The sequence below is a fragment of the Phyllostomus discolor genome, chromosome 6 (genome assembly GCF_004126475.2).
Source record: "Phyllostomus discolor isolate MPI-MPIP mPhyDis1 chromosome 6, mPhyDis1.pri.v3, whole genome shotgun sequence".
In the NCBI taxonomy this organism is placed as follows: domain Eukaryota; kingdom Metazoa; phylum Chordata; class Mammalia; order Chiroptera; family Phyllostomidae; genus Phyllostomus; species Phyllostomus discolor.
This window is the reverse complement of record NC_040908.2, coordinates 14,720,722-14,747,831: the sequence shown is the minus strand read 5'-3', so window position 1 is coordinate 14,747,831 and position 27,110 is coordinate 14,720,722. Positions and strand designations below refer to the sequence as shown.

Genomic DNA, 27,110 nt, shown 5'->3' with positions numbered 1-27,110 from the left:
CCGGCCTCCGGCCTGCTCCCCCTAGCGGCGAGGCATGCGCGCGCACACAGGACGCTCTTAGCAAAAAGTAGATTTTTATTACAGCAGCAACTGAGGCGAATGGAATGGCCCCCTGGGCCACCACTGCAGCACCACCCTTCTCTCCCGCCCCTCCACCCAGCGGGATTGTGGAACTCAGCTCCCCGGCGCCCATGGGCCTCCTTGCCACACAGGCTGGCAGGAGCCGGCAGATCAGCCACTAGCCCCAACAGGAAGGCGGCTGCTGAGAAGGCCCAGGCCCACGTCTGTGCAAAACAAGTAAACAAAGTGCAGAGGGAAGGGAGAGAAGGGGCAGGGGGAGGGTGATGCTCAGAACCAGGGAGCCCCAAAGCCCTCCTAAATAATAGAGGAGAGAGGGGCTTCACAGGGTAATACTGACTGGGGGAGGGGCGGGGGGCTGCAGCGCGGCTAGCGCACCCACAGCTCTGACTAGGGGCCTGGCCCGAGGAAGCTCTAAGAGGAGACGGTGACAGCGGCTGGGTTGAGGGTGCTGTTCCTGGCGAAGTTGAACTTGTTCAGGGTCTCCTCCAGCAGGCAGGTGAGCCGGCTCTGGTCAGCCTGGGGGCGAAAGCGCAGTGAGGGGGGGGGGGGCGGGCAGGGCAGAGCCCCAACCCCGCCCCAGGGCAGAAACCTCACCTCGCTAATGAAGCCCAGCTGCACCAGCTCCGCCGCCAACTCCGGGATGTTCTCGTCTGACAGAGAAAGAGGAGAGCCTGAGCACAGGGGGACAGCGCAGGGCAGAATAGCCCTAGTTGGGTTACCCGGGCTGGGAGAGAAAGATACAAGCAAAACTGCCAGCTCCGCCCTTAAATTTCAGGGGCTAACATAGCCACTTGATGTGAGCCAGTATGTCACTGTCCTGGCACCTCGCCCACCCCTGAACATGTCCCTCACAGATAAGGCTCCTAGACTCTCCATCCTCTGAGGGAAAGGAGAGACTCACTTGGCATCAGGTCACAGCTCAGGTGCCGGTTCAGTTTGTCCTCCAGCTTCAGCAGAAGCGTCAGCTGGAGAATAGGATAGTCAGAAAATGAGGTCCCCCTGCCCCACCTCTAGCCACCCAACCCTGTGCAACCCTGGCCCCCAGACTTACGTGGTGTTTAACTCCCTCCTCCACGGACTCAATGTTGCATTGCATCAGCACCACCTGGACGGAGGGGACAGAGGGTTACCAGAGTAGGGACCGGAAAGTGACATGGTTGCCAGGGAGCAGAAACACAGTTCTTTCTCTAAAGGGCAAAGCCTTATTTGAGATGTCCTCTTCTCCCTTCCACCGTGACCATACCAACATCCACACCCACACAGCCCCACCTTGCGGGTCTCCACCTCAGCTGGCTCAGGTGTTGGAGTCTTGACAGAGGGGGGCACCACAGGTGATGTCACCTCCTCCTGCTGGGGCTGCTGGGGCCGAGGCAGCCCAAAGGCTGTCAGGGGGTAGATCCCATTCCTAAAGGGAGATTACACAAGTCACACGGGCTCCTGAATGCCTGAGGATGCCCACCCCTGCTTGCTCAAGAAAGCCTTCCCACCCTCCTCACCTGACATCTTCCAGGAACTTGTCCAATTCCAGAGCTGGTGACTGCGAGTACCTGGACAGAAAAGAGAGAAGATGGAAGGAAGGAAACAGGCAAAATAGTAGACTCAACCACTCCCAGAGAAAGGACAGTTGACAGAATCCCCAGGATGGTACTGGCCAACTGTCCCTTTCAGACCCTCAGTTAATTACTCACAAAGTCTGAACTGGTTCTCTTCCTGGTCCTGCAGGGATTTCAGCCAGTACAGCACTGGTGTCCATGTTTTTGGTGATCTCTTCTAGGGCATTCTCTGGGATCATGTCTGGAGGACATGACAGAATGGGAAGTTATGCAGGGACAGTCATATTAATGTCACAAAAGGCACAGAGGTCCCTGGGGGTTAAGAATCCCTTCGGAAGTAAAAGAGGAAAGGCAGCAGGCTAGCGACAGTTAACAAGGCTCCAGACAGAAAGAAAATTTGTAGGAGGGCCAAGGAGACTCACGCTGGTGTCCCACAATGCAGTGGGCAGCCAGGAGTTTGAGCGAGGGTACTTCAAAGAGTGCTGGGTGGAAAAGTAGTTCTCTGGCTGTTGGTCTGCGAGCAGGCTCGGACTGCAGGCACTTCTGAATGAACTCCTGGAAGAGGGATCAAGGAAGTGGAGCAGGCATTTGGCAAGCACCCCCCACTGTGTGCATCTTTGTATCTCCCCACGCTTCTAAATGCCCCCCTTCCCACCTCCATAGGTCCCATGATAATTAACCTGCTTTCCTCCTCTTGATCTTGAAGGTCCACAAGGTGATATACCTCATCTTTCTCTTGAACACCCCATCCTAACACTGAGCTGAGAACTTACTCCACACCAGCCTCAAGACTTCCTGCTAGTCTTCCTTCATGTCTCTCCTTTTCACAATTAACCTAACAAGTTACAAACTATCCTTGTTTGGATACTCCTGTCCTGACTCTACTTACTGTAGTCTACCTACTAACTCCTAATCCTTATATCCTTTACATTTTAGCTCATTATTTAAGGTCACTTTCCCTAACCACAGCCGACCCTTGAACAACAGGAGTTTGAATTGCACAGTTCCACTATTACATTTTTAAAAAAATAAATACCTATATTGTTTTCAATCCGTGGTTGGGGGGTGGGGGGCAACAGTGTGTACTGATCTGTGCCCCTTTATACAAGGGACTTGAGCATCCCCAGAGTTTGGAATCTGCAGAGGGTCCTGGAACCAATCCCCTGTGGATACTGAGGGACAACTCAAGTTTTAAGGGAGCCATAAGTTATACACAGATTTTCAACTGCTCAGGTCAGTATCCCTACCCCCTGCATTGTTCCAGAGTCAACGGTGTATGTGTCTGTGTGTGTGTATCCCCAAATGACTGATTTGATTAATTCAAACTGATTGACTTATTTAAAAATATCAAGATGGGCTCTGGCTGGTGTGGTTCAGCGGACTGAGTGCTGGCCTGTGAACTAAAGGGTCACCGGTTCAATTCCGTCAGGGCACATGCCTGGGTTGCAGGGCCAGGTCCCCAGCAGGGGAAGCGCGAGGCAACCACACATTGATGTTTCTCTCCCTCTTTCTCCTCTTTCTAAAAATAAATAAATAAAATCTTTAGAAAAAAAAAGAATGCCCCTGTCATTAAAAAAAATCAAGATGGATGCCTTAGAGTATATGTGAATTACCTGAGTTAACCATCAAATTAGTTAACCCCCATGTATATATACACCTAAATTAACCCATAATCTTTAATCCCAATAGTTACCCATCTTAATCCCCACACCTGTGTATATACAAAACACATAGTAGGTGCCACGTAGGGAAATGTTCACTGCTTTTTTAAAAATCCTCACCAGGGGATATATTTATTGACTTTAGAGAGAGAAGGGAGAGAGAGAAACACTGACATGAGAGAGAAACACCGATCAGTTGCCTCCTGTACACGCCCCATGGCACCCCAACCAAATTAAGCCACCCAGCCAGAGCAAGTGATTACTGCTTTTGCCGGTCCTTTCTGCTTTATGTTCTCCTCCTCTTAAGAGAGAGCATATTCACAGTAGGTAGAAAGAAAGAAAAACTTAAGATTTCAAAGTCAGTGAAGGAGGGAGTGAGCCTACTGATGCTTACCCTCTGTAACGGGTCTTCTAGAAGCTGGATGGCACTGCTGATAGCTTCCTGTGGCACATACGAGGACTCTCCATTGCCCTGAATCTCCAGCACTGCCATCTGCAGTGAGGGGGAATAAAAAAGAAAGCAGAGAACTAAGAACCTCAATGCTCCCTCAAGGCCAGTACCTCCCTTGTGCTCCCTCCACCTCCCCTTTCCATCTTCTAATTCCACTCCCTTCCATCACCACCACCCTCCCCGCTGTGGTGTCCTCACCTCTAGTGCACACATGCCGAAGGAATAGATGTCCACTGCTGTTGTCACGTTAGTGACTTCTAAAGAAAACGGAGAAGGCTCTGGTGAATCAGGGGACGGGACCAGGGCACAGCAGAAGTGCCTTTAAAAAAACTTCAGTATGCAAGTAGAGAAGGACTAGCACTTTCAGTTACGTTATTCTGTGGAAGCCTGGGGCGAGGAAGAGGGCAAAAAAACTGGGATGCCTCACCTCCGTACTCTGGTGCAAAGAAGTGTAGATTCTTCTGCTCCTCCCGACAAGTCTTCACATGATTGTTGATAGTGTCAGGAGCCACTGGGAGTAGGGGAGACACCCACAATCTGACCACCATCGACAACGCAGTTGCACTCCAGAGAGACCCCCAAAAGCCAAATTCTCAGCTGAAGTCTCTAACCCTCAACGGGCACAAATCCTTTCCCATCAACCACAGACTAAACATGAGCACCACCCTTTCCCAGGTCTACCACTGTTCACAGAAGGTCCCTAATTCAACAGTAGCAAAGGCTCCATACTAAACAGGTACATGGGGGCTTTGGGCCAGTTAAAGAGCAAGACAGGCTAAGGAAACTTTCACTTGTGACCTGTTCTTCTTCCCCCAAGCCTAGGTACATCTACTCTCTGGTCATAGGAAAATGCTGGATCTAGTTCTTTCATCCACCCTGCAAACAGCATAAAATAACAGGCAGCCCTTTCTAATCTAGGGCAATTTGACCTCAGAGACTAGGATAAAAGATAGCCTCCTTCTTGCCCACCTCTGCTGACTGAAACTCAGAAATAGCTTAAAATTGAACCAATGCCCATGAATCAGTTTCACTTTTAACCCCCCCAAAATTTTAGGTCCTTGCTCTACCCCTTATCCCCCTCAACATTGCCTGCCACAGAGCTGAACGAGGAACCAGGGCCAGGCCCAATGTGGACTCACTCGAATCATAAACAATGACTACAGGTCACAGAGAGTTTGGGAGCACAGTATGAGTTAGGGAACCAGCCTGACGATGAGAGGGAATAAGAATCCAGGATGTAAGTGGCCAGCCAGGCAGAATCCACAGGAAACAAGCAGGTTATGGAAGGGCAAGCAGGCCGGTAGGGCAGAAGCCACACAGACATAATTAGGCGGGGGGGTGGGGGGGGGGGGCAGGGAAACAGGGCTTGCTCCCACGACTGCATGCACTGGGCAGCCGCAAACGGGAGCAGAGGGAGCACAAACAGAGCCCCACGTGGGGCAGAGGGAGCTCTCACCATTAGCAAAAATCCTATGAAAGACTGTTGGGAACAGAGCAGCCCGTAAGCGGGAGGGAGGAAAACAGAGAAAAGTTGTGAGCGATGGAGCAGCCAAGCCCCCGACAAATGGTCACACAAATACCACACAGACACGGCACACGGAGATGTTAGACACTGCACACGGATACACGGCAAATGGAAGCACTCACAGCAGGCACAGCCTAGAACCTCCTTTGGTAGGGTCTGGCCCCAGAGGCTCAAGTTAGTCCTTACACCCATCTCTTGCCCTTTCCCAACCTCCTATCAAGATCTCTTGTGTTTATCCGTTTCCCTCTAGGAGAGTACACAATTAGACCCTATGCCCTTTCCACTAGTGGACTGGTTCTCCCTATGAATTACCCCTAGGAAAGTCCTTTCTCTCGTCATCAGCCCACACCTCAGAATTTTGCTTTGTTCTCCCCAGTTCCTTTCATCTTACCCCCGTGGTTCCCAAAATCCCGAGGCTCCCCTGCCCAGAACCTCTCCCTCCCCTCACCAGAGCCAATCTTGATGAGTCCGTTGTGCTGGATGAAGATGGTGTCACAGGTCAGGTTCCCATGGATGATGGGGGGGTCACAGGAGTGCAGGTAGCTGTGGGGGCACTGGGCTGTTAGAGGGGCCACTGGGAAATTAAGGGCAGGGGGAACCCAAGGGTTAAGAGGAGCAAGGGCCTGGTGGTCTCTTGCTGGTCACCACAAAAATAATCCCCACACTCTGAATCTCCATTATGCCTGATGAGTTAAATAGCTAGATAAGCACTAGGAGAAAGAGTTGGGAGACAGTATCATACTTAGGGCATTAGGATGGACCCTTTAAGAGACCCATGGGGGCCTAATCTTGACAGGGTATGACTCAAAGAAAGTGGGGTGAGGCAGCACAGAGCAGCAGAACAGTGCTCTCAAATCTGTTTGGAGGAACTAAATCAGGAGATATGGGAAAGACAAACCAGATCCTACTCACCTTAGGGCCGAGAGGATTTGTGTGCACCAGCGCTTCCAAGCCTGGAAGAGAGCAATCGAGGGTCATCAGCAATCCCCTTTCTAACCCTCTTCACAGCTCCCTCCAGCCCTTCCTGATCAGCTTCATAACTAACATAACCTTTTTTTAAACCCCCAAACCAGCTTAAAACTCTGCCCTTCCTCCATACCTTCTCATTCATAGTCTTGTGGTTCTTTTTGGTCTTCTTCAAAAATTGCTTAAGACTGCCAGATGACATGTACTCTGTGATAAAAATGACCTGGAGAGGCAAAGAGCACCAGTAAGGCCTTGTAGCAAAAATGATCCCCCACCTGGTGTCATCTACACCACACATATATTAAATTTCAAAGCTTGGGTTTTTGTTTTTTAAGCTTCTCTCCTTTTGTTGTTAGTACCACTTCCTTATATTGAATACAACAATGAAAACTACTGAGCTATGGGAAGGAGGAACAAAATTTCATTCATTTCTGCCCTGTCTATAACCAGATGAAAGGCATAGGTGGTAGTCAAGGCCCTCCTCTCATCACCACAGCAGATGACTCCAGTTCTGTTTCAAGATTACCTTGTTTTAATATCTGGATGTAAAAGGGACAATAAATGTAGCTTGCAGCAAACTCAGGAAAAACAGTTCTTACCCTGGCCTTGTTCTCTTTAATGTCAGCCCAATACTTGTGAAACTTAACAATGTTGAGATGTTCCAACTGAATCAGATTATCAAACACGGCGCGGACCTTTTCCTGGGAGCAGGGAAGACGGTGGGTTACAGGTTAGAATCACTGGGATCCTGCAAAACCACTCCCTAGCCCTCTCCAGAAATGATCTAACCGCAGCACACTCTCATCGTCAGCCTCCCAACACCAAGTCCCTTTTCACAGCAGCATTCTGACCCCCCACAGGCTGCATCTTTTCACCACCACCTACCTCCTGCAGCTTGTAGTTCTTGCGTTCAGAGAACTGTACCTCGTTCCACACAACCTCTACACCCTCCTCTGTATCCATGGCCAGGTATGCACTGTCAATACCTGGTACGTTCCGCTGATTCACCTGAGAAGAGATTCCAATGAAAGGTAATTAAAGTTACCTCACGCACCCGCAGTTTTACTACTCTATCTGATCATCTTCTCCTAGGCTCTGACTTCTCAAAGTCTGGTCAGCCCCTTTTAGAATCTGCCCCTCTAGTCCAAACTCCTTAGAATTCACTCCCCCAAAAGTGATACTACCAACACCTTACCTCTTCTCGCCTTTTCTGCCAGCGCCCACAGGGTGACTCTTCCAAGATCTCAGACTCATCTTCACTTTCTTCTTCTTCCTCGGGGGAAGCAGCTGAGGTCGTGGAAGTGACAGGAGGTGACACTGACGTCAGGCCAGGAGCTGAGGATGAAGACTCTACTTTTGGGTCCGAGCCACTGCTGAGTACTGTCTGGGACTCTCCTTCCGACATGCTGGAACACACACTCAGGCCTGCGTTGGTTGGGGCAAGGATGGGAAAAGAAGGCAGAAAGGGTCAGGATAGTTCTATAACCATTCAACCTAAAAGCCTCATCTGAGATTAAAAAGTAAACAAAACATACCTCCTTTGTTTCCTTAAAATCCCAAAGCAGAACAGTCCTGTCTGAACACTGACACATTAACTGCTCCCCTAGTCCAGAGAGGGGAGCTACTGTGGTTGAAGATGATCCACCCAAGAGTGGCAAACACAAGATTTACGGCAGTATACGCCACCACTAGTGCAGTCCAAATGAACAGCAAAAATCAGGGGCCCCATTCCTTCTCAGCAAGTATTCACCCAATAGCCTTCCCTCTGAATCCTTATCTACCCCTCTTTGCACTAGAATCAAGAACTAAGATACACGGGCACTGCTCAGAGCACATGACTCCAAACCCCAAAATGTTCCAATAACCCAGCCCAAAGACTGGACCTGTAGCTCTCTCAGCCCAATGTATCCCCTGAAAACCCTTGGCTGATCTACCCCACTAGAACCGACCTTGGCACTCACTATCCATCCTCCTACACATGGGAACTTTCTGAGAGGCCACCCTTGGGCCAGGTGACTGGGAGTGGTTAGTGACTTCATCCCTGATGACCTCACCTTCCCTGTGATGTGAGTGTGGCAATGGGTATTGGTTAAAAACATTTTTTTCTCACTCATTCAACAAATGTTTATTAAGCACTTATTGTGAGCCAAGCACTGGGCTAGGTGTTTGAGACATTATAGTGAGTAAAATAAAAAAGGTACTCATACTCATGGAGCCACAAATTTAAGGCAGCTGTAAGACTCAGCTTCCAGCTTTCATTTCATTCACAAGGCCCAAAGGCACCATCCCCTGGGGCACTGGATCTGACATACATACTCTTTGAAGTACAAGTCATTCAAGATACATCATCCAGCCTTCCATGGCTCAAAGGCACCATCCCGTGGGGAACTGGATCTAACAGAGGGTACTCCTTTCAAGTATAAATGGCCATAAGAACAAGTACTAAAGTACTATATGGTATAACCTTTTTTTCCAGGGGCATTGCTACTTGAAGAAAAAGGATTCTCAAAAGCTAAAAGTCACTAACTTGTCCAGACAGTCATAGGACAACTGCAGAATGTTATATTGCGCTTCTCTAAGAGCAAAGGCTGTGAAGGAAGTGGAACCTGCGTGTGCTGGACTCAAGGGAGTGCTCTCCAGAATGAAATGATGTCCTGGAAAACGGAGTTGTTGTTCTAAGTCGGTTCAGAACACAGAAGCCTGTGAGCACCAACCATCTGAAAAATCTTTACTTCTTTTTAGAACTCTAGGGTGCCTCCTTCTGCCCATCTCTGCCCCCAACCTACACCACATTTAACTCAAGTCAAGAGATTTTTTTAATTCATTTTTAGAGAGAGGGGAAGAGAAGGAGAAAGAGAAGGAGAGAAAAATCAGTGTGTGGTTGCCTCTGGTGCGCCCAATACTGGGGACCTGGCCAGCAACCCAGGCATGTGCCCTGACTGGGAATTGAACTGGCGACCCTTTGGTTGGCAGCACACACTCAATCCACTGAACCACACCAGCCATGGGAAGTCAGGAGACTTTTATCAGATGACATTACAGAAAGTACCAGAAGGCAATAAAGCACTACACAGAAAATCTAGCAAGACAGTCTTTCCCTATGTTATTTTCTAGGTTCTGGACTGTCATAAATTTTATTCCATCAGCTGGGAAAGCTACAGTCTTCATGTGTTAGTAATCCACCAGAAAATAAGTTAGAGATAATTTTCTTTCTTTTTCCCCTGAAAAGTAGCTAAGAAAAGTTCATATGGGTTACTTTCTAGAGCAGCTATATTTATAGAATGCATCCTGAATACAAACAGCAAAGTAAAATTTCCAGCTAGATTACAGTAAGAAACTTTAGTGGAATTCTAATACTGGAAGCCTGTAGCCAATGGACTGGAGAGAAATCTCTGAACCCAGGACACAGACAATTAATCCACAGTAGGGCACCACCAGAAAAGCCAAACTTTTGTCAATCATAGGGATGCCCTTGGAATGCGCTAGTCATCTATCTCTCTTGTCAATCTTTCCCGAATAGGCAAAAATAAAGGCAATGCCCAAGAGCCCAGCACTCCCCCTACTGATGAAGAAATTTTGCAACACTGGGAGTTTTGTCCAGTGTTGTTCAGAGGTGTACATAAACCACATATGTAAAAGGCCACTGACGCCCCTAAAGGGAATCTTCACACCGCCTCCAGCCACCCCGAGGTGCACGGTGTGCTGACTTCTGAGAAACGTAGGCGCATCATCCTGCAAAGTTCATCTCCGAGATTTGCATTTCTTCCACTGCGGCCCCTCCGCATTGCCACTCCTCGGCAACAGTTCGCAGGCCGCAGGCCACAGGCCTCTGGGCTGCGCTCACCGAGACCCGACTAAAGGGGGCCTCCGAGACCTACAGGACTGCGCGACCAGACACACAACAAGCTCAGGGGAGGATTTCACACTCCAACAGGTCGCCCCGCCAGGTGTCGGCACGTGAATGCCGACCTCCGCAGGCAGGCCGGGGAAAGCCAGGGCCAGCCGGGGCGGCCACCTCATCACAGGAGGGCCCGGCGGCGCAGCCAGAGGCGCAGGCCACGCCCCCCGCGCCGTGGGCGCGCGGACCCCGCGAGCAGGCGCGGCCCCGACGCTGCGCTTCCGCAGGCCTCCGGGCCCGCCTCTCACCGGCTCGAGGTGGCCACGAACGCCAGGACCTCGCGCCCCGCACCGGCAGAATTCCGGGCTGCCGTGGCCGCCACTCTGGGGAGGTGGTGGATGGCCCGGCAGTGATTGTGGGGCCCAGACCCAGCCCCTGATTTCCCGAGGGCCGGGCCTGGGCCGCCGAACAAGCAGGGCCGCCTTCAGACACCCGTCTACCGGGGTCCCACCGCCCCAGGCCGCGGAGGCCGATATTTCCATCCTCTCGCTGGACCCCTCTCACCCCCCGCAGTCCCCGGGGCGCTCACCTCCCGACTCGGCTTCCCGCAGCCTACGCTTCAGCTCAGGTTCCGGGGCCGCAGCTCAGAGAGACTCCCTCACAGCTGCGCTCCACAGCGCAACCGAACTGTGAGCCCCGCCCTCTCCGCAACCAGGCCAACAGATGGGCGGTGCCACACTGCCGTTGGGTTTCCATTGGACAAGGGGGCAGGAGGGGGCGGTGCCCCAGGTAGACTGTCGTTCGCTGGGATCGTCTTCCTCCCCTTGAGTTTGTCCCACGGAGACCTCTCAGTATTTGATAATTTTCGGTCTCAAATTGGGCCCATCTCTCCGTCCACTCCAGATCCCCCCAGTGATTCCGCTGGGCGAAAGGAAGGCCCTTTCCTTCTTCTTGAAGACGCCATGACAGTTTTTGTCCGACTGAAAGACAAAAGGAGCCGAAGACGTATCTTCAATCCTAGAGGAGCGGCCACCCACTTGCATTATTTAGGGGCGAGACTGCTCGGAGCACCAATTTTTCAGAAAGCTGAAAAAAAAATTACTGAACTCGTTAACACTGAAAATTAGTCATTGATACTTAGTGATTTCATAACACTGATATTTGCCAAAACTTTGCAAAAGATTTTCACAGACATCTCATTTGATACTCATAAGAAATTGAACTTATCAGTGAGAGCTGACAACGGCAAAAAATGGAATCAAAGGCATTATTAGGCTATTTACCGAAAGTTGATAAGAGCTAAATCTAGAATCCAAAACAGTAAGACTCATGAAATAAGACTTCCTTGAGAAGATGTTTGGAAAGAATTTTGATTGCGAGGAAGAGGAAAGGAAAGATTTTGGGTGAGCCCGACGATCTGTGAAAACTAAACACCGGAGCCTAAAGGATAGAAGTTCACTCTGCCATTAGAGAAGTATTATGGAAGGAGAACGATAAACCCATCATCAGAACTTGAGTATGTCATAATTATCAGATTTCACTCCTTAAATGGAATCTCTAATCCTGTTTAACTGATAGGGAAAAAAAATATCTGGCAAAAGCCTCTCTCTAGTTTTCTCATCTTTTCACCTCAAAACATTTATTTTAAAACCAATCTCTCATCCTTCCTTGATTCTTTTACTTTTGAAACAGAAGGCTCAAACACTCTTAGATATCTGGTCAAAGTTATGGAAATAACTTTGTTTTTAAAATGCATTTTACCCACAAAAGTTAGCATATAATTTCAGGGAATTGAGATTAAAAATCTTTGTTCTACCCCTATCCAGGTAACTCAATTGGTTAGTGTCGTCCAGATACACCAACATTGCCAATTCGATCGCTGGTCAAGGCACATACAAGAACCAATCAATAAATGCATAAACAAGTGGAACAACAAATCGATATTTTTCTGTCACTTCCTCTCTGTAAAAAATCAATATATTTTTAAAATCTGTTCTAATATCAAAGAAAGTATGTTCTTTCTCTCCAGATTAACCTTTTCTTCCCATGAGTTCCAAAGCAATCGGAACATCTGGTCTGTGGGTAAACACCCATTAAATATCAGTTGATATTATCCTTATAGTTTGCCATTCTCTTCTCTCTGAGCCATAAGCATTATCAAATTTCCTTTTCAACTATCCCCTTTCAAATACACAGAGCTCTCATTTGGCATCCTCAGTCTCTCATTTTATTTTAAACCTTTCATTCATTTTCAAAATGTTCAAACAGTGCTCTCTCTCCCCTCCTGGTAGCACCCAGATCATTTCCTGTCCCCCTTTACCTTTCTCTCTCCTAAGCTCCAAGGGCCCCTTCTTTTGTTTCTATAACTTGTTCCCTGAGCTTATTTCTTCTACCTCTGTGACTTTCTAAATAAACTTTGTTATTATCCTAGTTCACCAGAATAATTAAGACTTTGATGTATATTTCTCTAAATTTTTTATGTAAATATTAGTATATGTGTACAATTCAAAATAAAAGCACGTTTATATGTACAACATTATCTATTTCAATTTACTCTTTTCATTTGTTTCCATGACAGCACTTATAGCACTACTACTTTAATTTTTAAAAATTATTATGAAGTATCCCATTGTCCAAATATGCCAATGTTTAATTAACAACTACCAATGGATACTGGAGTTGGTTTCCAACACAGTATTGTACATAAAACTGCAATGACACACATCTTTGTCTTATTGCAAAAATTATTTTTATGCATTCTTGAAAGTGGAATTGCTTGCTAAATTAAAAGCTAAGAACATTTTAATTTGGATAGATATTGCAAAGTTGCTTTTCAAAAAGTTATCAAATAAATAATACCCCAAAGGTATGTTACAGTTCTGCTTCCCAACATCCTTACCAACACTGGGAATTACCAATCTTTTCAACTTTAATGATATAGTAAAAAAAAAATCCTGTTTTAATTTGTACATACTATTTTTTTGTTTTAGTTTATTGATTTTTCTTTTTGATACTTTAATTAATTTGCATATATTTAATTAGGAATGAGGTTAAACATCTTTTTAAGACTTTTTTTTAGAGCAGTTTTAATTTTACAACAGAATTGAGAGGAAGGCACAGATTTCTCACATTCCCCCTGCCACCACATATGCATAGCCTTCCCTTTTATCAACATCACTCACAAGAATTACATATATATTTTTAATGCTGTAAAAGTTAACAGTTTATTATAATTTATTTAACAATCTAGGAAGTTCACAGCAAATCAGCAAAAAATCAGCAGTTCCACTGCAATTTTAGGTGCAATTGCAAATTCAGGAATCTCCGTGGGGCTGTTGGTGCAGCAAACCTTGTAAGTAAAATGCATGCATACTTTTGATAGCACGTGTGAGGGGATCTCTCTGAAATTGACTTCATTGGTTTCGTTTTCAGCAAACTGACCTAGGCACTCAACATGGCTTTTATTGTTCTGATGTTAATGCCTGTTTTCTCTTTACAATAAATTCGTGACCATCTGAAGATCTCAATTTGACATACATGGCATCAGAGCCTTCACAGCCACCATAGGTTTTCTCTTCTCCATCCATTATGTTCTTATGAATTCTACTTTACTTCCACAGGAAGTTTAGCAGTTTCTCCTCAGCCCCGCAGCCACTGTACCAGGTCCCCTTGTACCGCCACAGTCCCTACTCCAGAGCCTGCCCTCCACCCCCAGAAGCCTGCCCAAGGATGATATATTCTTACCAAGAGTAAACCTACGTTGACTCATCATAATCATCCAAAGCTCATAGTTTAACTATAGGTTCACTCCTGGTGTAGTACAGTCTATGGGCTTGGACAAACATAATGGCATATATCCATCATTATAATACCATCGAGTATCACAGAGTATTTCTACGGCCCTAAAAATTCTCTGTGCTCTGCCTACCCATCCTGGCAACCACTAATCTTGTTATTGTCTCTATAGTTTTGCTTTTTCCAATATGTCTTTTTGTGGCTTCATAGATCATTTCTTTTTAGTGCCTAATAATATTCCATTGTTTGGATGAACCAGGTTATCCATTCACCTATTGAAGAACACCTTGGTTGCTTCCAAGTTTTGTCAATTATAAATAAAGCTTCTTATAAACATCCATTTTCAGCTTTTTGTGTGGACATAAGTTTTTGACTCCTCTGGGTAAATATCAAGGAGTACGATTTCTGGATCACATATTTAGAGCACGTTTATTTTTATAAAAACCCACCGAACTGTCTTCCAAAGTTCCTGAGCCATTTTGTACTCCCACCAGCAATGCATGAGAGTTCTTGTTGCTTTATGTCCTTGCCAGCATTTGTTGTCAGTGTTCGGACTTTGGTCATTCTTATAGATACATAGTGGCATCTTATTGTTTTCATTTCCATTTCCTTGGTGACATACAATGTGGAGCATCTTTTCATACGCTTATTTGCAATCTACATATTTTCTTTGGTGAGGGGTCGAAGTTTCGGGCCCTTTTTTATTTTTTGGCCCTTTAAAAAAGTTGGGTTTGTTTTCTTGTTGAGTTTTAAGGGTTCTTTGTATATTCTGTATAACAGTCTTTTATCTAAAGTGTGTCTTTTGAAAATATTTTATCCCATATATTGGCTTGTCTTCTACTTCTATTGCTATTGCATTTATCAGAACAAAGTTTTTAACTTTACTGAAGTCCAGATGATCTTTCTTTGACGAGTTGTGTCTTTAGTGTATCTAAAACAATATCACCATACCCAGGTCATGTAGGTTTTCTCCTCTGTTAACTTCTAGTTTTACAGTCTTGCACTTCACATTTAGGTCTATGATCCACTTTGAGTTAATTTTGTGAAGGGTGTAAGGTTCGCGCTTAGACTCATTATTTACAGTGGATGTCCAGCTGTTCCAGCATCATTGTCCTTGTATGTTTATTGCCCAGTTGCATTTCCTCTTGTTTCTTGCCTTTGAAGTTCTTTGTGTACTTTTCACTGGTTTGATCATGTTTTTCTTATTGGCTTGGGAGAGCTCTTTGTATTTGGGAAAATCCCATTGTCTCCCCAGTCTCCTACAGTGTGAATCCCATCCTACCTCTATCACTACTAAAGCTTTGCTCAGGTTATTTTAAACTTCTCCTCCAAAAGCCCATTCACATTCCTCATTCTCCAAGATCTCTTTAACATCTGGGACCACTGAACAGCATGTTCTTAAAATTCTTCTCTTATTTTTTCGGATGCTGATTTATTTCACTTCTTTCTCAACTCATCCTAATTTTCTCCTCTCTTTAATTTCTATTCTTTTCTCCTAGGTCTGTGTCCAAAGTTGTATTCTTTTGTTCTCTACACCATTTAGAAAACATATCCATTGATGAGCTTTCAATACATCACCTGAATGATATTGCCTTTTTTTCTTTTTTGTATGATATTTCTATTTATCTCTAGCACCTACTTCTTACCAAAACTCCAAAATAAGAGATGCTCCACTGTCACTTCAAACTTAATTTGCCTTAAGATTTCTACCACAATAACTAATTTATTGGGAATAAAAGCCAAATGGCTAGGTGACAGGGTAGGAGGAAGGCTTCTTATACTCCCATTTTTGCCTTTTGAATATTGTGCCATGTGTATTTTTAATTTAAAAAAGAAACAATATTTAACAAAGAAATAGTTTATTATGATGATCATAAAGAAAGGCAATGCCTTAAGACCACCCATATCTATTTGTCTGATTCTATGCTTCCCAAGTGACCTGCTGACCTCATCTCCAGGGCAACTATAGCATGCATTGTGACATGCTGATTGTGCAAATCTATAAATTTATTAAAAATCACTGAATTCACTGTGAATGAATCTTATGGTGTAAAAATTATACTTCAATAAAACAGTCCAGAATCTTTCAAGATTTTGGTTTCCATAGATTAAGGCAACTGGAAAATCTACGGGGTTTCTGCTCTGAGCTTTTCTTTCTCAGTGGGAGACTCACTATTCATACCCCCAGTCTGATCACTCTTCTAAGGGATACAGTATGGATCTTTTTTTCGAAAAGAGCATCTTTTCGAATTGAAGGTATAGCCAAAGGAACAAAAATGCTCCTTTGCCTCAAGCTTGGCATGTACATTTCTGCAGAGCTTCGGATGAACAGAACCCTGGAATTTTTTGGTAATTGTGAATTACCTGAGGTGCTTTAAAGCATACATATCCCCAGGTCTTCCCTGGATTCAGCAAATCTGAACCCGATGCAGGGGGAGTGCTTGAGGATTTGTGTGTCTGAGAACCTTCCCAGGTGATTCTGATGCAGGTAGCCTGGCCTGTAGCCATCACCCCAGCCCATTCCTTCTCCCTGCCTAGGGATGATTCCTTGAGACATTGCCTCATAAGTTAGGTCTCTGAGCTTCATTAATTAAGTTATGAAATAAGAATGTTATTTAGCTCTATACCTCTGTCATGTCTTAAGACATTGAGTCAGCCTCTAAGATAAACATAATAAATAAATGGGGGGGGGGGCCTGGGGAATAAAAAAACAAACAGCCCACCTAAATTAAGAATTCACCTCAGATTATTTGCCTTCCACAATTGCATTCAATTATGTGAAAAATCAAAACATTTTTAAAGATTTTATATTTTTTTTAGAGAGAGGGGAAGGGAGGGAGGAAGAGCAGGAGAGAAACATCAATTGGTAGCCTCTCTTATATACCCCGACCAGAGACTGAACCTGCGACCCAGGCCTCTGCCCTGCCCAGGTATTGAACTGGCAATCTTTCACTATGTGAGCCAATCCCTAACCAACTGAGCCACACCGGTCAGGGCAAAATCAAATTTATTATTTATTTTGCTCTGTGTTTTACTGGCATAAAAGTAATATTTATCTCACAGGGATATTGTACCTTTAAAATAACTCTCAGGTGTACCTGGCTGGTGTGGCTTAGTTAGTTGGAGTATCGCCCTATAACCGAAAGGTTGTAGGTTTGATTCCCCATCAGGGACATGCCTGGGTCGTGGGTTCAGCCAGTTGATGTTTCTCTCTCTCCCTTCCTCTCTCTCTCTATTTCTAAAAAGCAATGAAAAAAAAAATGTCCTCAGGTGAGGATGAAAATGAATAAATAAAATAATTCTCAGGTTTTCTAGGACTAAAAATCCTAATATAAACCTTTTCTATTTGACTTCATGCAGTTAATTTATCTTTGTTGTAATAATAACAACTTTCCGAAATCTAAAATGATTTCCTATAAAAATAGATCAAACTGTAAGGAAAGGCTTTGGAGATCCTTTGTAGCACTACTGGTCTAACACTCCTTTATTTCACTGTGAAATAAATACTTATTTAGTGCTGACTATGCGCCAGGCATCAGGCTAGGCAGTAGGGTAACAAATGAATGTGACCAAGTTCCTGTCCTTAAAGAGTTCGTATTTATTTGGGAAGATATCTGTGCAAACAAAAAAGTTACAATACCCAATGAAAACAAACAAAAGAAGACAAAACAAAATGAAAAAAGGTTTTAAAAAGTTACAAATACTTAACAGGTGCAACAACAGATGTATATATAAAGTTCCATAGGCTGAATAGATGAGGACTGCCTCAGTCCTGATTGCCTTTCTCAGAGGAAAAATACCTGGGAAGATGTGATAGGCATAATGACCTCCAAAGCTATCCTTGTCCTAATCTCCAAAATTTGTCAATGCTACCTCCTATCACAAAAGGGACTTCGCAGATGTGTTTAAATTAATGATTTCGAGATCAGGATATTATCCTGAATGATCAGGACAGGCCTTAAAGGTGATCCCAAGGGCCCAGGAAAGAGGGAGGCAGAAGAATATTTGACTACAGACCAGAAAGAAGTAAAACCAGGCGAGCAAGAGGCTGGAGTGATGCCAAGGAATGCAGGCAGCCTCCTGAAGCTAGAAAAGGCAAGGAAGTGGACTGTTCCCAGGGCCCCTCTAAGGAACCAGGAAGGCCGACAGCTTTAAACCAGTGAAGCTGATTTCAGCAACCTGACCTCCAGGACTGTAAGAGAATCAATTTGTGGTGTTTTATGCCACCAAACTTGTGGAGATTTGTTACAGCAGCTGCAGGAAACTGATTTATAAGGTTTCTCAGACAACAAGACTGATGCCTGTCTGACCTGGGTTTTAAAAGAAATTAAATTGAAATTCAACTAACAGGGAAGGAAGTGGAGAAGAGTCCTGACAAGACTGAATTCTCCTTTTCCTGGACCATCCAGCCTCAGAAGATAGGAAACTGGACAATAAATCCTATGATTTTCCACTCCAAGTTATATCACTTTTTAACAGTAAGACTTGAAGATTTCCAACACAGGTGTTCTTTTTCTTCCTTTACCTCAAGTCTGGCTTTTCAGTTGGAAATTTAATCTTTGTTTCTACAAAGTTTCTTACTTCTAGGAGGAAAAAAGACACTCTCCAGGGAAAATATTAAGAAAATAAATGAAAAAAACTAAAGAAAGAATCTGATAAGAACACCTTTTTATTTTTGGAGCAAACTTGGGAAGAAAGTGACAAAGCCCTCCTCAAAAGCAAGCAAAGGAACTCCTTGCCTGATTTGTTTGGGACTAAGATAAAGAAATAGTGAAAACACAAAGTTAGTAAGAACTCTAAACTGGATATAATTGAAGAGAGGCACAATGATATATAGTATATAGCTAAGAGAGAGGTACAATAAATTGAGAGCCCCAACCTGAGAATTCTATAAAGAGAATGATGATTAAACAGTTTGAAAACATAAGAGATAATTTTTGCCCTGGCTGGGTGGCTTGGTTAACAGATTCAATCCCTGGTCAGGTCATATACCTAGGCTGTGGATTTGGTCCGGTGCGTACGTGAGGCAACCAGTTGATATTTCTCTCTTTTTCCCCCTCCCTTCCTTTCTCTCTAATGTCAATAAACATATCCTTGAGTGAGGATTTTTTAAAAGGAATTTTAAGATTAGATGAATGACATTAGTCTTCTAATTTTAAAAATAAGCTTTAAGAAAATAAAAATAAGCTTTTCTTTACCCTTCCTCCTTTTTATTTAAAATAAGCTTTTAATACTAATAAAATAAACAGATGCTAAGGCACATCATAGTGACATTTACATAACATCAATGATAAAGAGAAAATTGTAAAAGATACCAGAGATAGGAGAAAAAAGCAGATTACCTATAAAAAAACAGTCAGACTGATAAAAGACTTGCTTGTAAACCTAGAATTCAATGAATGTGTTACAGAATAGACTTAGGGTGGGGGGAATGATATACTATTACCTAATGGACCCACCCTTGTGCTCCGAAGATCCCCCACCCTGTGCTAGGTTCACCACTCCCGCCGCCGGGGAAAGACATCTCTCAGTGCCAGAGACTAGTGAAAAGGAAAGGGATTATTTATTTAAATAGTTATACAAATTTAAGAGTAATGACTTAATGTCTTCATTGAGATCCCAAAGTCCTTTAGAATACCCACAAATGCACAGCCCTTCCTTCCCCCTCTGGCCAGTCCGGGGTACTGTCTCTCAGAAAAAGAAATATAAGTCCATGGTTCTTCTCTGCCCAAGTCGCGTGGTCCCAAAAAGACACCACATGGCTGCTGCACCTGGGTTTAAATCCCAGTGCCAATCTTCCTTTGCTGCACCAGTTCCATTTCCTCCCACAGTTGGCCACAGCTGCCAGCATTCCTGTATTTTTTCCAGCTTTACTGAGCTGCCATAGTAAGTCCGGGCAGGTGTGGTCCTGTGTTGTGGAGTTAATCATCTCCAAGCTCTTACCCGGGCTCTGCAACCAGGGGGAGTTGCCTCCCAGTTACATCCTGGGTTGAAGTCACTCCCATCCCCCAGCTCAAAGCATGGCCACAGCTATTTAACATACCTATGAAACCAGTTAAAGGTTATATATGTATTAAAGGACCATTCTAGAAGTTATCTGCAAAACCGTTGCTATACAAAACAACTCTCAATGGCCCTGCTCCATGTGTCCCATCCCCTAGCTCAGACTTGTGGGGGTGAGGACATCCTATATATATTTTTCTAATATTTCCTGGACACTTAGTTCTGGACCCCATTACAAATCCCTATTTGCCCCTGCCCCTTGGCTGCACCCTGTTACAAATGCAAAATACGTTTGACATAGTAGAAACAATGAAGAAATTAAAAAAAAAAAAACACCCACACAATTTTACTGAAAGACCTATTTATAAATAACAACTTATAAAACTCCCTGGGAAACTTACGCTCTGGCCATAATGATATAACAGGGACCAAATTTATCCTCCTGCGTTAATCACCCAGAAAACTGGACAAAATATATGAAGCAATAGTTTTCAGACATTGGATAGCAAGTAGCACAGGACAGTGATCCCTGAGAGAAGGGAAACAAATGAAGTGTATCCTAAGAGTACCCCAGCTTACCACCTAGGAAGAGTTTTCAGGTCACTTTGTAGAGCGAGGAAACCCAAACAAAGCCTGACAATCTCGCTGTACTGAGAAGAAGGGTTTGGAGTTTGGGGAGACTAAGGTGGCAAACATTCTCAGGGTACAGTACCAGAAAGGACTGAGCTACATACAGAGAGAACAGTGGAGCTCTGCAGAAAGATCCTCTCAAGACCTGGGCTGAGCACTGAGCTAAAACATACACGTGAAGAAACTGTCAAGATTGAAAAAAGAACCAGTTGAGATGAGTAGGTGGAACAGCCATGGAAAGAAAGCCATTTTGGTGGATAGGGTAGCAGGATTCCGCTAGCAGATTTCCTTTCATTGCTGGTTTTGTTATTTAGTCCCTAGCAAATTATGTGAAGTCATTTGTTACTCTGAACATGAGCCTCCGTTAAGAACTTCTGCCTTACTGATCAATACAAGAAGCAGCAGGGCGTTTCTAAGGAACAGTATGATTCTTTCGGGCCAGTCTGCCAAAGGCGACTTGTGTGTTCTCAGTTCTCAGCAGCCAATATGGCAAAGGACTTCCCTTACCAAAAGACTTTGAGGAATCCCTACGGAATGGTTAAGTGTGCCACAGGTCCTCTCTGGAAATTACTATGGCTTTTGCCAGCTGCCCTTACTTCAAACCACTGCTGCTCTTGAATTTTGCCACTGCCTCCTTCAGGCTCTGCCCATGGCCCCATCCCAATGGACATGGATCTCCTCACTTTATTCCGCAAAAGCTCAACTCAGTCCAGGCTGTTCAACAGACATGGAGGTACCGACATTAATGATAAAGAGTAGTCCACAGTTGCCACTGCAAGTGGCTATTCATTAGATTCCTGATAAGGCAGAACTGGTTCCGCCTGTCCACTTCCCTCAACAGGAATCTCCAGACCGTGTCACATCTTGGAATCCTAATGCTGGCAACAGGCATGGGACCAAAGAGAATCTTTCTTTTCCACTTCAATGTCTCCTTATTTCTACTCTAGAATGTCCGACTGAGGGACGACCTTTTCCTCAGGGGGAAAAGCTCACCTCCACTTTGGCCTGCTTGATGTAATCCCAGAAGTTACTGACACTTTCCAGATTCGGGATAATTTGACTTTACTTAATACCACTTGGTGAGATACCAGTGATTCCGGCCAGTCTGTCTGTTACCAGGGAGACCTAAGTCTGGGGGCTCCCCCTTCTTGGTTCTTATCTCACTTGCAAGAGGCAAATTCAGGGTAGAGACAACACATATAGTGGAAATGAGATGGCAAGTTTACTGGTGAAATACACTTGAGCACGAAGCTGCAAGCCGGTGCCCAGCTAGTCTGAGTGCCCCGACTAGTAGAATTTTAGAGGTTTTATAACTTGTAGCCAGCTTCTAGGTTCTCCCTCCTCCTCCTCTCTCCAAACCTTGGAATCAGTATACAATTCCAAAGCTTTCTTTCCCTGACAGTGGAAACAATACATACAGAATTTCAAGGGCTCTCCTCTTCCTGCCCTATCACGGTTTTTCTTGTGATTTTCAGAACAGCTGGCAATATTACCTGAGCAGGCTCAGGACTGCTGAATTAATGAGTGACACATGTCTGCACATCTCTGCCTTGGTTTGTTATCTATCCTGCCTAACATGTCCACTTAAGTGAGATGTGAAGATAATATTGGAACAAACTCTTCGGTGTGGCACCAGTTTTGTGATCACCCGTGAGCAAACACTTGGATAAAAACATACATTGGTTTCCTAAAAACAAATAAGGATTTTAAGAGACATTCCAGTCTATTTTCTCATTTAGGGGAAAGAAATGGTGTTTTTCTTGCAAGAGCACAATCCTGTGAAAGACACAACTTATATTACTAATAAATAAATTAACCCTAGCATCTCAGTCTGAAACGTCTGAATTTTGGTTAATGGTCATTTCACAATTATCTTTAAACTAAATGTGAGTATGTCTTTAAAAAGAATTTGTGTTATTTATTGATTGATTTGAGAGAGACAGAGAAACATTAATTTGTTGTTCCACTTATTTATGCATTCATTGGTTGAGTCTTGTATGTGCCCTGACTGGGGATCAAACCCACAACCTTACTGTATCAGGATGATGCTCCAACCAGCTGAGCTACCTGGCCAGGGCTAGTATTTCTTTCATGTGTGTATAGAGGGCCCATTCTGGTGATATCCCTGAGAAAAGGCAAACTGCTTCAAAATGAATTTGTCTTGCCCTCTAGAAGTATAAAACTGTAACTGGCTTTTTAAAACGTCATTTATTGCATCCTGGCTGATGCGGGTCAGTTGGTTGGGCATTATCCCAAACACTGAAAGGTCGCAGGTTTGATTCCCAGTAGAGGGAATTCCCTGGTCTGTCGACATTTCTCTCCCTCTCTACCCCTTCTTCTCTCTCTATAAATAACATATCTTTGGGTGAGAATTAAAAAAAAGTCAAAGACAGTTTTTAGGATACATAACCAGATGTCTTCTCTGGCAGCTGAATAAAGCACTCATAAAGATTTAAAATAAATACAGTAAGTCATTTATTGGGTACCCTTTAAAACTTATGAGTACAAAGAGGAGTATGACCTAGTCCATTACTACTTTCTCACTCCTGGTTACTTCAAAATGTCTGTGTTCCTTTTATCTAAACCCTAAATCTTGCCCCCACACTTTTCTCCCCTCCCTGGACCAATATTTTACCTTTAATCACACACAGGAAGGAATATAGTATCAAAACCCCTGAGCTTCCAAAGGTAATATATTGTGACTTAATGTCATTAGAAACAGGATGTGGAGGAAGTATATGAAGGGTCAGGAACAGAATTAGGAACACCAGGAAAGGTTTGGGGTAGATAGGAGTCTGGGAGCCCCTACTTTCCAAATTCTTTCTCATTCTCTCCTTACTTAACATCTTCCACATGCAGGCTGGGTTTCTCAGTCTGTCTGTTCACCTCTGGGAGTCTTGTATTTCCAAGGCACTGTGAGTCTTCTATGAGAGTTTTAAAACTTTGTGTTTTAAGTTTTTAAAAATATTTTATTTATTTTTAGAGAGGGGAAGGAAGGGAGAAAGAGAGGGAGAGAAACATCACTGGTGGCCTCTCGTGTGCCCCCCACTGGGAACCTGGCCTGCAACCCAGGCAAGGGCCCTGACTGGGAATCAAACCAGCGACTCTGTGATTCGCAGGCCAGCACTCAGTCCACTAAGCCACACCAGCCAGGGCTGTGTTTTCAGTTTTATAATATAAGCATATTAGCATATTTTAAGCCATCTGGATTAGCACCATATATACATACATGCATATATATATACATATATACGGAACCTTATATTTTTTGCGTGATCTTGTGTTTCAGTTTACAGTTGAATTGGTGTCACATTATACTCTGAAGTTAATTTAATTTTTAAGGCAATGTTGTCTGGAGTCCCTTGAATCCCTTGGGGTCTGGAGAAATATGTCTCAATGGTTCACAATATCTCATGTTTGCAAAACACTGGCTTGAACACCTTCTCTTTCCTCCCTTCACTCATAAAAAGTAACTGGGAAGAGGCTTATGAATGGCTAATAGAAACAGACAAAAAAGGTTTTAAAAATGCTAGTATTTTTCAATTTATCTGCAATGTTTGACCAATTTTGAGACCAATAAGAAAATATAAATAATCTAGTGATTTGTTTAAATAGAGCATAGGTAATACCAGAATATATAGTCGTGAACATGTGTAAGAATTGCCAAATGCTTAGAATTAGTTCTTTTCTATCCACAACAAACCAATCCCATGCCTTTATAACCCTTGCTGTCGAATAAAGTATATTTCAGAGACCTTTTCACTCAGGACAGCTCCTAGAGTAAATTTTCAGGAGCTGCTTCTTTTACTATGTTTGATTAATCAGGTTTTTCAAATTCATGAAATAAAACCTTCAGAAAAATCAATCTGTGAATATGATGGTTTTTTTTAGTTAAGAAAATTGTTTTTGCTCCCTACTAAAGCATGAAAACTTTGTGTCCTTGGAAGTGTACCACAGGGGGTTTTTTTTGGGGGGGGATGGCAATGGAGTAGGGAGAGGATAATCTTCATATTCATTGTGTCTGGTCCCACCTCTTTCCATAAACCCTTAGTCGTCTTCATTTCCCCAAGATACCACTGCCCTCCTGATTTTCCTTCAGTCATATTTTTTTCCTCTTTTTCCCTTATTTTTTTTAAAGATTTTATTTATTTATTTTTAGAGAGGAAAGGGAGGGGGGAGAGAGAGAGAGAGAGAATGAGAGAGAGAGAGAGAGAGAGAGAGAAACATCAACGTGCGGTTGCTGGGGGGTCATGGCCTGCAACCCAGGCATGTACCCTGACTGGGAATCGAACCTGTGACACTTTGGTTCGCAGCCCACACTCAATCCACTGTGCTACGCCAGCCAGGGCTTGCCTTGTTTATTTTTCTTTCATTTTGTTTCAGGCAATCTCCTATCTCTTTTTGTGAACATAATAATTTAATGTTACTTCCATCTCTTCTTTAGCATGTGTTTATGAATACTTAATAAACAGTCATTTTGGTTGAATGATGATACAACAATACAAACTTGGCACTTCATACTCAGCTCCTCTTATCCTTAAAGCAACCTGGAAAAGCAGATATCCTATGTCTGTTTTACAGATGAGGAACTAAGCCTGAGAGAGAATGAGTAACTTGTGAGAGACCATGTAAGTATAGTGTCAAAATTCATGCCCTTCTCATTCTTAGGAGAAAAAAAAAAGGAGCTTGTGTTCTTTATACACTGACTTTGTCAGAGATCTCATTGAGGTTCATGTCAGAAATCTCACATAAGTCACTACAGGCCTAATTAACACCTTCTACCCTCATAGTCTAACCTCAATATTTTCAATGTTTGTACATTCAGTTGTCACCTTAAACGGAATCCACCATTTTCTCCCAAAACTAGCACCTTCCCCACCACCATACCATTTCCTGTTAATGGCCCCACCAATTTTTGTCATTCGGGGTCAAAACCTTGGTGTTCATTCATTCAACAAATATTTAAATACCGTTGAGCACATAAAAAAATGTGCTAAGGATGCTGAGGCACACAACAGCAAGTTTGATGAGGCTTCTGCCTTCATAAAGGCTTATAGTCTGTCCGGAAAGACAAAGGAGCCAGGCCTGGCGGGGCTCAGGGGACTGAGTGCCAGCCTGTGGGTCACAAGGTTGGGTTCCGGGCCGGGTCCTCAGTTGGGGGCATGCAACAGGCTACCAAACACTGTATCTCTTGCACTTCGATGTTTGTCTCCCTTTCTTTTTTCCATCCTTTACAAAGGAAAGAAAAGAAAGAAAAAGGAAGAAAGGAAGAAAGAGGAAGAAGAAGAAAGAAAGAGGAAGAAAGGAAGAACGAGGAAGGAAGAAAGAGGAAGAAAGGAAGAAAGAGGAAGGAAGAAAGAGGAAGAACGGAAGAAAGAAAGAGGAAGAAAGGAAGAAAGAGGAAGAAAGAGGAAGAAAGAAAGGAAGAAAGAGGAAGAAAGGAAGGAAGGGAGAAGAGAGAAGAAGAAGAAAGGAAGAAAAAGGAAAAGGAAGGAAAGAAAGAAAGGAAGGAAGAAGGAATGAAAGAAAAGAAGTAATGAAGGCACTAATCATAAGAGAAGAAATAAAGACATAAAAAAGAAATAAGAAAATAAATAAAAAAAGAAAAAGGAAAGAAGAAAGAAAGAAAGACAAACTGGACCCAAACTAGTGTCGGGGCTACCGGAGAAGACTTCCCCAGGGAAGTGATGATAACGCCGGGGGCGGCAGTTTGCTCTCCGAGTGAAAGCACAGGAAGAGAAGGCAGCGCTTTGGAGGAGCCCAAAGATATGCTGAAGTACTGAGTCGCAGCGAAAATGTTCAGTGGGACGGATATGCTAGAATCGGTTCAGACAAGAAGGGTCTGCTGAACTATGTTAAGGAACCTGAAGCGGGCCTCTGAAGAGCAGGAGGAAGCCGTTAGTTTTGTATTTTAAAAGAACCAACCTGCTCCGTTTGGAGATTTTCTTCCCCTTCCATCCCTAAACCCAATTTATTGCTAAGTCCTGTTGATTCCTTATTGTCTGATTTGTCCCTCCATCTCTGTTCCCACTGCCACCACCCCAGTCCCAGCCCTTCTCACCTCATGTTTAGATTAAGAGCCCCTGAACCAGTTCTTCTCCAGACTTTCTCCCCTCAATCGACGGCACTCGAAGACTAGACTCGCGGCCCTAACATGCTATTCCAGGGTAACGGTGAAGTCCGAGTCACCCATCTGGGCACTAAGGACCGTCTCTATCCATCTAACACTACTGCATACAGTCACTTTCCAACCAGGCTAGCCAGCTTCCTCAAACATCTTCCTAAATGCACTTCACAGTCCTTCCCCATCCCTGCAACCTTGTAACATCATTCCCCTCGGCCCCGTCCTCCCTCGCCCCATCCCAGAATGCACTCGTGAGGCAGCCTGACGTCGCCAGCAACAGCGCATCCTCCCCTCCTTCGATTTCTTCCCACTCAGCATAAAATGTGCCATACGTTTCTGCACTGTATTAACTCATTTTGTGTCGTAGCTAGAAGTCTTGCTTTTCCTCCCCCCCCCCCCTTCTCTGGTTTATTTTCAGAGAGAGGGGAAGGGAAGGAGAAAGAAAGAAACATCAAAAAGCGAGAGAAACCTAGATTGGTTGAC

The 27,110-nt window shown here is 44.1% G+C and overlaps 2 protein-coding genes across 5 annotated transcripts; both read right to left on the bottom strand.

Moving 5' to 3' along the window:
• Positions 1-62: 62 nt before the first annotated feature.
• On the bottom strand, positions 63-11,161 carry NRBP1 (nuclear receptor binding protein 1). 4 transcript variants are annotated; one of them, XM_028514646.2, is made up of 19 exons: positions 10,665-10,788; positions 7,433-7,662; positions 7,123-7,245; positions 6,837-6,938; positions 6,371-6,460; positions 6,184-6,224; positions 5,720-5,814; positions 5,203-5,226; positions 4,174-4,257; positions 3,945-4,003; positions 3,690-3,788; positions 2,057-2,189; positions 1,770-1,875; positions 1,578-1,628; positions 1,351-1,486; positions 1,133-1,186; positions 983-1,046; positions 676-731; positions 73-597 (listed from the first exon to the last, which is right to left on the bottom strand). In XM_028514646.2, the coding sequence occupies exons 2-19, from the start codon at positions 7,640-7,642 to the stop codon at positions 493-495; spliced, it is 1,632 nt and encodes a 543-aa protein (XP_028370447.1). In that variant the 5' UTR covers positions 7,643-7,662; positions 10,665-10,788; the 3' UTR covers positions 73-492. The 4 variants fall into 4 exon arrangements, with proteins under 4 accessions (XP_028370449.1, XP_028370447.1, XP_028370446.1 ...); XM_028514648.2 differs by lacking the exon at positions 5,203-5,226 and having other exon boundaries at positions 63-597; positions 10,665-11,161; XM_028514645.1 differs by lacking the exons at positions 5,203-5,226; positions 10,665-10,788 and adding an exon at positions 8,187-8,223.
• Positions 11,162-13,340: 2,179 nt separating this feature from the next.
• On the bottom strand, positions 13,341-13,774 carry LOC114498733 (elongin-C-like). The gene is given in 3 exon segments (XM_036029949.1): positions 13,341-13,519; positions 13,522-13,545; positions 13,548-13,774. Coding segments are annotated over 3 exon segments (318 nt in total). The 5' UTR covers positions 13,663-13,774.
• Positions 13,775-27,110: the final 13,336 nt, after the last annotated feature.

Coding starts and splice junctions, on each gene's coding strand:
- NRBP1 (XM_028514645.1), bottom strand. CDS start 8,217: ATGTGTAGGAGGATGGATAGTGAGTGCCAAG. Junction 5,815..6,183: donor CAAATCCTCTCGGCCCTAAG/GTGAGTAGGATC, acceptor GTGCCCCCACAG/CTACCTGCACTCCTGTGACC. Junction 598..675: donor AGCTGGGCTTCATTAGCGAG/GTGAGGTTTCTG, acceptor TTTCGCCCCCAG/GCTGACCAGAGCCGGCTCAC.